The sequence below is a fragment of the Panicum virgatum genome, chromosome 4K, assembly GCF_016808335.1.
Source record: "Panicum virgatum strain AP13 chromosome 4K, P.virgatum_v5, whole genome shotgun sequence".
Classification (NCBI taxonomy): domain Eukaryota; kingdom Viridiplantae; phylum Streptophyta; class Magnoliopsida; order Poales; family Poaceae; genus Panicum; species Panicum virgatum.
Window position 1 is genome coordinate 8,092,754 of NC_053139.1, and position 10,435 is coordinate 8,103,188.

The 10,435-nt window shown below is 44.0% G+C and overlaps 1 protein-coding gene and 1 long non-coding RNA gene across 10 annotated transcripts; one reads left to right on the plus strand and one right to left on the minus strand.

The window, feature by feature from the left end:
* Window positions 1-3,615: 3,615 nt before the first annotated feature.
* LOC120702955 lies at window positions 3,616-7,367 on the minus strand. 8 transcript variants are annotated; one of them, XR_005686616.1, is made up of 8 exons: window positions 6,802-7,367; window positions 6,110-6,211; window positions 5,438-6,031; window positions 4,820-4,856; window positions 4,632-4,721; window positions 4,295-4,396; window positions 3,992-4,072; window positions 3,616-3,790 (listed from the first exon to the last, which is right to left on the minus strand). It is a non-coding gene; the product is annotated as an uncharacterized LOC120702955 (long non-coding RNA). The 8 variants fall into 8 exon arrangements; XR_005686617.1 differs by having other exon boundaries at window positions 4,295-4,721; window positions 5,909-6,031; XR_005686613.1 differs by having other exon boundaries at window positions 4,295-4,856; window positions 5,438-5,522; window positions 5,909-6,031.
* Window positions 7,368-7,630: 263 nt separating this feature from the next.
* Window positions 7,631-10,314, plus strand: LOC120702954 (omega-amidase, chloroplastic-like). Of its 2 annotated transcripts, none has more exons than XM_039986952.1 (10): window positions 7,631-7,804; window positions 7,961-8,077; window positions 8,437-8,655; window positions 8,763-8,856; window positions 9,119-9,193; window positions 9,297-9,375; window positions 9,562-9,577; window positions 9,687-9,773; window positions 9,871-9,953; window positions 10,035-10,314. In XM_039986952.1, the coding sequence occupies exons 1-10, from the start codon at window positions 7,745-7,747 to the stop codon at window positions 10,171-10,173; spliced, it is 969 nt and encodes a 322-aa protein (XP_039842886.1). In that variant the 5' UTR covers window positions 7,631-7,744; the 3' UTR covers window positions 10,174-10,314. The 2 variants fall into 2 exon arrangements, with proteins under 2 accessions (XP_039842886.1, XP_039842887.1); XM_039986953.1 differs by having other exon boundaries at window positions 7,650-7,804; window positions 7,911-8,077.
* The last annotated feature ends 121 nt before the right edge of the window (window positions 10,315-10,435 follow it).

Below are 10,435 nucleotides of genomic sequence, written 5' to 3' on the forward strand. Positions count from 1 at the left end.
AGCAACAGCCACACGTGTATGCAAAGCTGATTCTGCGCTCGCTCGCTAGGAGCGATCGATGCACCCACGAACCGGCGTACTGCGCAGCCATGTGCGCTCACCTCCAAGACGTGGGACCGTGAGATCTCTTTTCCTTTTCTTTTTTTCTTTATTCAATTATGTTTTAGACTGTTATTGCTTACGTGTATATTGTTTATATCTGTAAATTAAGTCTTTTAAGTTAGCGAACAACATTTCTTATGAAAGTTGTGACAAAAGTTACATGTATAAGTTACATATGACACAAAATTTGTGATACAAAATTATCACGCGAGAACATGTGAAAAAATTATGCACGCAAGTTATACATATACTGCTAAGTTGTCATTTAAAATTTATTCCTAAAAGTTATAACTATATGGCGTGTATGTTGTAAAAAGTTGTGCAACAAAATTATTACGTAAGAAGATATTAACAAAAAGTTATATGTGTATATAAATTATGATATTTTAGAAATAGAAAGTTGCGGGAATTAAAACTTTCCAAAATTGGAAAGTATGGGCCTGTCGGGAATCGCTCGCTGCAAATGATCCCAGAGCGCGCGCCCGTGAATTAGCGGTCCCCCACAGGTGTACAACAATGGTATAAGTAAAATCCAAGTGGGAGGTGATTATGCTAGAATACTAGCGCTATCTCTTGGCGCCTGTACAGGCTAAACGACGGCCGTCATGCTACCTGACTGAACGATGGCCCCCGGCCCTTCCGAGCAACAAAAACCCTGGGGCGCGTGCGTGGGACAGTGGCGGCACGAGCCAACCGCAGGCCGCCTGCGGCACGCGCTCGCCGTCTCTGCGACTCCGAGCTCGCCGTATCTTAATTTGCATAAAAAAAATATCGAGTAATGCGATTTTCTTACGGCAAATCTTGGTAGTATCTTTATAGTTCTCTACAGTCAAAATCTTGATTTTTTTTTAACGAATGGCACCAGAGTGTGCCTATTTCATTGATAAGGATGAAGCGAGTACAAAGCAAAAAGAGCAAGGTTACATAAGTCTAATCTCGCACAATTAAGACCGCAAGGGGCCACGCTCCTGCCGCAATCCAAGCGGAAACTTCCTCCTTTATCTTGCTTAAGACCGAGGCGAAGCTGGACTCTTTCCGGTTGAAAATTCTTGCGTTGCGCTCGTTCCAAAGGACCCACATGATAAGTAGTGTTAGAGTGCGCAAAGCTTTCCTTGGCGTTCCAGGAATAGTCGTGATGTTGATCCACCACTCAAATATAGTGTTGACAGGTTTCCAAATTGATGGTCTTCGTTGGGGCTCTTGAACCCAGAGAGCTATATGATCCCAAATTCTCATTGTGAAGCGACATTCAGCTATCAGATGTAAAGCAGTCTCGATTGTCTGCCTACACAGGGCGCAAGTGGTATTGTGCGGCCATCCACAAGCAGCCAGCCTATCTTCTGTCCAGACCCGATTTTGTAGTATAAGCCATGCGAAGAATTTGCATTTCGGCGGTGCCCACGTCCTCCAGATACTTGCCAGATTGGGCGTTGTGGTACTTCCGATGAACTATGCCTTGTATGCGGATGCAGTCGAGTATTCGCCCGTCGCCGAGAGCTTCCATATAATGGTATCGGGCCTGTCGTTGTGCAGTACGGTCGGCTGGACCAGCACCCAAAGTTGCACGAATTCTGCGAAGTGTGTTAAGCTTAAGGCAGGGGCGTTTCTTATCTCACGTATCCAGTTGTTGCTATGTAGGGCATCAGCGACCGTGCGCCCCTTACTTTTGGAAGCTCTGTACAAGCTGGGCGCAATGTCTTTTGGCCAACATCCATGTAGCCAACCTGATTGCTAGAATTTTGCATTTTTCCCGTCGCCAAGAGCTATTATTGTGCAGGCTGCAAAGAGGAGTCGGTCCACGTCATCACAAGGGATATCGGAACCAATCCACGCTTTTTCAGGAGAGACCCATTCGTGCCATAGCCAATGCAGCCGTAAAGCCCGTGAGAACTTTTCAAGATTTAGTAGCCCAAGACCACCCAATTCCTTAGGTAGGCAAGACTGTGTCCAGTTAACTTTGCATTTTTCCTCGTTAGCATCTTGTCGCCAGCCCGTAGAAAACGCTTGCGGATTTTATCTATCTCATCGATGACTTCCTTCTGTGGCTTGAGTGCCGTGAGCGAGTAAACCGGCTGAGCCGTTAGGACATATTTTGTGAGTGTTGCTCTTCTAGCTTGCGTAAGGTTTTTGCCATGCCAAACCGAAAGTTTGCTCGCTGTTTTATCAATGAGTGGTTGGAAGTCTACTCTGCACAGTCTTCTAGGTGATAGCGGTAGGCCCAAGTATCTGATCAGGAAGGTGCATGCCTTGACCGGCAATCCAGCCGAGAGCGTGCGCAGGTCAATACCATCACAGCTAATTGGGGTAACACTTGTTTTTGCCAGATTAGTGATGAGCCCCGACGCTTCGCCAAAATTGTGAAGTAATCGTGCCAAGTTGGTGATGTTAATGTTGTCCGGCTTGATAAAGATTGCAGCATCGTCCGTGTAGAGCGAAGCCTGGAACCTTGCTGCATGACCGTGTAATCTGCTGAGCAGGCCCATGTCCGTAGCAATGGATAGGAGTCTTGGAAGCGGGTCGATTGGCAAGACAAAAAGGAGTGGAGATAGCGGATCTGCTTGTTGTAATCCACGGCCGTGCGCTATTGGTTCAAGTGGTATACCGTTGAGCAGCACCCTAGAAGTCGCGGTGGCCAGGATGGAGGTGATCCAGTTCATCCATCTCGATGGGAATCCCCTCTTATAAAATGATGGAGCTTTTAGGGACTAGTAAGTTGGCCCATGCTAACGCTACGAAAAAAACAACACATGTAATATTTATGTGTAACAATAATTACATTAAATAAAACAAAATAGTACATTTAAGCAACAAGATAAATGCAATTTTATGTTTCTGAACTTCTGAAACTCAACTAAAATGTTTATAATTGGACAAATATTCAAGAAGAAGCAACCAATACATTGAACCATTACATGGGCTTGATCATGGGTATTTCTACGTTTTGTTCTGTGCCTTCTTTAGCAGGCTAGCTTGAGTAGCTAGAACAACAACAACAACAACAACAAGCCTTTTTTCCTAAACAAGTTGGGGTAGGCTAGAGATGAAACCCGAAAGAAATAAGTTCAAGGTTCAGTCACATTGATAGCTAGTCTCCAAGCGCTCCTATCCAAAGCTATCTCTTTAGAAATATTCCAATCCTTAAGATTTCTCTTAACCGACTCATCCCACGTCAGTTTAGGTCTACCTCTACCCCTCTTTACATTATCGACCCGCTCAAAAACCCCATTATGCACCGGCGCCTCAGGAGGCCTTCGTTGGACATGTCCAAACCATCTCAGCCGATGCTGGGTAAGTTTCTCCTCAATTGGTGCCACCCCGACCCTATCCCGAATAACTTTGTTCCGGACTCTATCCCTCCTTGTGTGCCCGCAAAACTACAGCAACATCCGCATCTCTGCTACACTCAGTTGCTAGACATGTCGCCTTTTTGTAGGCCAACATTCAGTACCGTATAACATCGCCGGTCGAATTGTTGTCCTATAGAATTTGCCTTTTAGCTTTTGTGGCACCCTCTTGTCTTGAGTAGCTAGAAATTTATTTGTAAATTTCTTGAGTAGCTAGAAATTTACAAATAATCGTGCCACCTATCAGTAGATGAACATGCCTTCCTGGACTTTTAATCTCAATCTCTTTCTGAACTGCTTGGTTCCATTTGATCTGAATCATACATGGTGACGTACATGCTGACCTGCATCACCAGACTCTAACTGGTTGGTTGAAATTTGAATACATAACCCCTGTGAATCGAAAACCAAGGCAATATCTTTTGTTTTCTTTGATGAAACAATGATTCTTGCAACATCGATTCAATGCTAGCCATAAAGAGACAAGCACTGCATGAAAAAAGAAGCTGAAAAGGATGGTGAATATCATTGAGCAGCCACCCTACCTTTGTAGTAAGCATTCTATGCAGCCTTGCTTTAAGTCCCCCTTCCATTTTATGTAGTTACTCGTCCTCTGTGTACAAACCCTAAAGAGGGTTATTCAAACAGTGAGATTTTAGAGCCTCACTGTCTTACCCCTCTGAATTAAAGTCAGACAAAAAAAAACTCCATAACATGTATGTTTGGCCAATAGAGAATAACAATGGGCTGTGAATATACTTGGTTAATATAAGAAACATGAGAACATAATAGTATAATATAAGAAACATGAGAACATAATAGTATAATAAAAAAAGATGAAAGCTTACCTATGTTGCAGCAAAGATTAACTCAGTGGCAACAACGAGTGCATAGACTTTCCCACTTGATCCAGTAAGATTCATTTCTGCTGCTGTTTGCATATTCCAAACCTGAAGGAATAAACCATGTATTCACATGCATGTAGAACACCAATGGTGATATATTTCAGAAAAAAAGAGCTAGCCTAGCAACAGTGGTGCCTAGTGTCCAATTACTGATTATGAGAGTCACATAGGCAATTAAATGCTAAGCATGAGAGTCAAGATAAAGAGCCACATATGATGGGCTAGGTGGCCCCAACTTCAGAAACAGTGAGTAGTGCACAAAGTTGGAAGTATTACTTACCTTCACCGAATTAGGTATATCAATGAAAAACCACAGACCTTCACTGATCATACAGCCAACTTCAAAACCCATAGTGATGATATTGGCACACTAACAGATCACCAATAGCAAAGAAGTACTGAACTCATTTTTTTTCATAAGGAACATACAAAACTCTCGAAGATTCAAGATAATGATGCCTCAACTACCTGCACAGTTTGGCAAGACCACCTGCGAATTGTGATTCTGCAGAGACCTTCTCATATTATAATTTTTCCAATGTATAGAAAATGCTTGAATTTTATACACAACTGTCATCAGATGAGACTCTAGATGGCCAGTCAAATGACCACAGCAAAAAAAAATTCTTAAAAGAAAATCAAGAGATCTTTCTTCTACAAGTGTGCATTGTGTTTTTTTTTGGCAGCAACCTTATCTTTTTACCTGGTTAACCTGTAAAACTATTGCACTCAAAATCCTATTTCATAAGTTAAAAGCCAAGAGAATGTCCTGTTTAATTTCATAAAGTCAAGAATCAGAGGGTATCAAATGAAATGAGTTAAACTAACAAGAGAATATCCTGATCAACAAATTTCAAGGAAAGAAACTCAGAATGAAAATATTTCAAAATATCAAAAAGCACTATGCGGCCAGAGCAAACAAATCCTACAATTGTTGGCGTAATTCCAAGGCAAGCCACGGCAGTAATGCAAAAAGAAACATGCATAAAAAATACTTCAATGGTCAATTGTAAAAAAAAACATCCTGGCCAAAAACATGATACAATATATCAAGAGAAATGTGGTTCACAATATATTCTTCACTACCTTCATTATTATTGCAGATCCATTCAACGAATCAGAGTAAGAACCCATAAGCATAGGTTTGGAAACTCTATGCACCTGCCCTACCCTAAAATCCACTTCAGGTCATTATTCCAATCACAAGCAGAGATACAACTAAAATATAGCTCACAGATGGTCACTCTCATAAGTGAATGCACCTGCCCTACCCTCAATATGGTGCAGGCAAGCTAAATAGTTTCAGAGCAACTAATGGCTAAGACATAATTTATTTTCTAGCAACAAACCCTCAATTTGAGTGTCACAACCTTGCAGTTTAGGAAACCTATCAAGACATACAAGGTTACAAGGAGAAAAAACAATATAAAATTTTATTTTTATTCAGAATAAAAAATAGCCAAAATTCAGTGTCGTGGCAATTCATAGGCATTGCTGGCAACCTAGGAACTATCCATGTTGTAGCTGTAAAAAATCCAAAAAAAAGGAGCTAGCTACCTTGTATAGTAGGAAGCAAATTTCCTTCTCAGCTCTTCATGTTGTGATGGAGAAGCTCATTTCTGCTATATTCTCTCTCAAGAAACGCACACAGCAAGAAGCAACCCGGCTCTTTGCTTGGCTCTGTTTTTATCCAATAGCACACTGCTTACTGCTAGCATCTTCTATCTCGATCAAGCAGAAACCAGGAAGAAACATCACCTGAAGCTTTTTCTTCTCCAAAACCTGATCCACGCAAAAGTGTACCCTCAACCTTAGGCTTCTTTCAAATCAGCAGCACATCAGATAGCTCTTGTTCATAGCCTGAAAAAATAAAATGATAAGGAGTAGGGGCAAGAAGAATTAGTTCAGAGCATGCATCTGTTAGGTTAGAGCATGCATCTATCATATAATATAAAACTGCACAATGTTTAGTAAGAAATGGAGGAAGAAGATGTAACTATTATGTATTGAACTGGACCAAACATTAGATAGGAAGGTTGATTTAAAGCCTAAATATCAACCACATCTCATAGGTAATGATGTATTGATAACAACAAAAATCTGAACTTACGAGCAAATTCAGTTCCATCTGCAATTTTGTTTTGAGAAGTGTGATTCAGTCAGTATTGTGAAAGATTATATGATCCCCTTTATACATCTAAAGAACCTGCTTGACAGGGATTAATGACATAAAAGACAGAAAGTAGGTTATTGAACCATGTTTTTGACAGTAAAAATGAATATGTTATAGTGAATGGATGACCATACTGAAGGTTTGATAAAAGCTCGATCCATGACTCATCCAGAAGTAAAAATGGAAATGGATTAGACCCAGGACTAATCTAGAATATTTTTAGTGAATTTGATCTGTCTTGTTGGAATCCAACAGGCCCCAAGTGTAAAAATCATACCAAGCTTGTGTGATTTCTTTGCAGCCGATGCAGAGGTACCTTCCCCTTGGCGCTTATGTTCCTGAAACATGCATTCACCAACATCATTAGGCTACAGACAGAACGAAGAATGTCTCAGCGAACCTTGGCGGCAGCATCGATCTAAGGCCAGCGAGTGTCGGAGGGAGAGGGAGCGAGCTGGAACCGCTCTGCTAACGAGGGAAGGGTGGGAGGCGGGAGAGGGAATCAGCTGAGGGTGCTGCTCCTGCGCGGCCGCCGCTCGGGCCGTTTTGCGTGAGGACGGAAACGCCCTCTCCGGCTTGCGGGGGATGGGGATGGAGAGGGGGACGCGACGATCTCCAGAGCCACCGCCGCGAGGGTCCCTGGTCGGCGGCTGCAGCAGGGAACCGGGACGTGAGCAGGCATACCCCTTCCGTGGCTCCGCGGACTCGGACATCGGGAGGGAGTGGTGGCGGCGGCAGCGGCCGGCGCGAGGCGCGCTAGGGTTGGGGAGCGAGAGGCACACTGGGTTTTTTTGTTCTCGGCAAAAACTGCTGCCTGTGGGAATCGAAGCCTGGCGGAGTGGAGCGCGCTGGTGCGGGAGCGAGTGCGGGGGCGGTGGGGTGAGGCTTCAACGCGTTGAAGCTGCATGATCTGAGCCGTCAGATGGCGTTGAAGCCCGGTAAGAAGCGACGTGAGCCATAGATCTTCATAGAGTGGAAATCGTGGGTATGTTTTTTCGGGTGCACGAAGCGGCTCCTCAGCGGGGGAGGATCGGCGATGTGGCATTAGCCTTATTCAATCGTTCCTTTATAGGACGGACTCGTAGAAAATGAGTGATAAGTTATTTAGTCTGACTCTGCTTAGTGCACAACTAGTCAACAGCCCCAGCCTTCCTTTCGTCCCTCTTCAGAAGTTCAGATCCCCTATCGCCCTGCCTCCAAGCCGAATCATCGACCTCACCATGGCCCAGACCTCGGTCTCGCCGCCGCCGCTCCGTCCTTCCAAAGCCAACACGCACAAGGTATATAGCACATCGATCTCTCAGCTCTCAAACCCCAATTCGCGCATAACATGTTCACGGAATCATGGTAGCTGCAAATTCAGGTTCACTTATTTTAGTCGTTCAGGTTTCTTTTTGTTCAACTTTCTTGGTGATCTTGTCGGCTCGCATCTCCAGTACAAGGTCGCGCTGTGCCAGCTCTTGGTCTCACCGGACAGGGAAGAGAACATCGCCCGTGCGCGCTCCCGCATCGAGGCCGCCGCGGACGCCGGCGCCATGCTTATCGTCATGCCGGCAAGCCGTCCTCTCACTCTCTCTATTTTTTTAACGAACCGGTCATATTGACTGTATTTGCTGCCTTAAAAATGGGGAAACTGTTAACTACTGAACTTAAGGATGCAAGTGGGTACTAAATAATATTTTTCTGTCAGCTAATTAATTATGATATCATACTCTACTTTATTTCTCGTCCCAAATTATTTACGCAGAATACTATTTTAATTCATTTTATCAACTTTTTAGGTCGATCCAATGACTCAAAGTATATATAACTTGCATCCCTAACTGGACTGATCGAACATCTTAGTACTGAACAGAAGTTATAGGCATTGCTTCTTTTGACATTGTTGCTCTGCGTTGTGCCTTTGTTTCAGGAAATATGGAGCTGCCCCTACTCACTGGAGATCCTGGCCAGCTACGCCGAAGACATAGACGGCGGAGTATCACCGTCGATCTCGATGCTGTCAGAGGTCGCTGCTGCTAGAAAGATCACCATTGTAGGTGGATCGATACCAGAGAAGGCGTCTGGGAAGGTGTTCAACACCTGCTGTGTCATCGGACCAGATGGACAGATATTGGCCAAGCACAGAAAAGTGAGTAGCCCGACAGCCTGTTCTTTGCATACAGATATTTTGATGTGGAATTTGGGTTGTAATTGGATTGATCCGTGTGACCAATGCTGGAGAAAATTCGATCTCAGTTGCATTTGTTTGAGATTGACATCCCAGGAGACATCAAGCTCAAGGAGTCTGATACATTCACAGGTGGACAGGAACCTACAGTAGTTGACACAGGTGTGTGTTAACTGCTAATTGCTTATAAGCTATGTTATCAGAAAGTATCACTTGTGACAACATCATGTCTGAAAATAGCTACCTACATGAAGCTCCTGCAATACTCTTTTGAGATTCTGTACAGGCTTCTTTTTTTATTTTATTAAAAAAAAGAGAAAGATTCTGTACAGGTGGAGAAGTACATGTACAGTGCACACACAGAACAGTGCACAAACTTCTTTCTGCTTCTATTTTTGTGAAAACTCGTGAGAATGCGTTGCAGATGTTGGACGGATTGGCATAGGGATATGTCATGATATCAGGTTCCCAGAACTAGCAATGCTGTACAGATCAAGAGGTACGTCTCGCCATTTCTTCTTTGATGCAGTGCTAGATCCTCTCCAAATTCCATGAACAGCTCAACAGGTTTCAGCCTCTCTTCCTGTGACTTGCCATACCAGGTGCACACCTGATATGCTATCCTTCTGCATTCAACATGAGCACTGGGGAGCTCCTGTGGGACCTCATGCAGAAATCCAGGTTCCATTACCCCATTTCCAGCCTGGCTCTTAAGTTCTCTCTCTGTGCCAAGATGCCATCAGAAATAGTAATACGCCACTGTTAGTTTCAGATGTACTTTTTGTTCAAGTCGGGATTAGAACACCTGTCTCTCCATGTTCTTATCTGACTGACCTTGTTTTCGCCTGTACCCTTTCACTCCATCAGGGCTATTGACAATCAGGTAGGAGTACTCATTAAGTAATCACTGTTAGCGCATAATCTCTTTTCTGGCGTTGTACTGAAACTGTACACAATCATCCAGAAAATACTGAATTTTCCTTTTTTTTCAGCTGTTTGTGGCAACATGCTCGCCGGCTCGAGACCCTAACGCGGAGTCGGATTACATGATTTGGGGCCATTCGAGCCTCATCGGACCGGTATGAACACCGCAAGAGCTAAGCGGTTGCATTCTTCCCTCTCACCAGTATGGATTCAACCGGATTCGAGGCTAATATGTTTTGGCAAAATTTACAGTTTGGCGAAGTTCTTGCAGCAGCTGGGCACGAGGAAGCGACCGTCATCGGCGAAATCGACCTCTCCATGATACTATCTACAAGGCACAACAAGATAATTGAGAATCTAAGATTCACACTTCAAATTTGGTTGCTTCTGTGACCGTGCGTTTGTGGTCTGATCAGGGAGAACCTCCCGTTGGGGATGCAGAGGAGACGAGATCTGTACCGATGGGTGGATGTGCAGAGGCGTGGAGAGTCCGCAAGCGACGGCGCCCGGGGAGTGGAGGGCGAAGACGCTCTGGTCAGTGACACCGTGCTCTGAGCTGTGCAGCAAGATGCCTCTGCTTAGTCCCTAGTGTAACATTGACATGTACGACCTTTGACAACTTTGACATGTTGGAGTTGACTGATCTCCGATGCCAAAAACTTTTTCTGAATTTTGATGAGGTTGTGTTGTATCGCAGTCCAAGTGTCCGACTCCCCATCTTGGGGAGTAATTGACAGATGTGCCATCCTCCAGGAGACCAGCATGATAATTTGTTGGCCCAGCATAAAGACAAGAACAATAATATTGAAGCCAATAC

Bases quoted from the DNA above. Each gene is read 5' to 3' on its own strand.
- LOC120702954 (XM_039986952.1), top strand. From the start codon at position 7,745: ATGGCCCAGACCTCGGTCTCGCCGCCGCCGCTCCGTCCTTCCAAAGCC. The intron at 8,078-8,436 runs GCAAGCCGTCCT...CCTTTGTTTCAG, and splicing joins CCATGCTTATCGTCATGCCG to GAAATATGGAGCTGCCCCTA. The intron at 8,857-9,118 runs GTGTGTGTTAAC...AATGCGTTGCAG, and splicing joins ACCTACAGTAGTTGACACAG to ATGTTGGACGGATTGGCATA.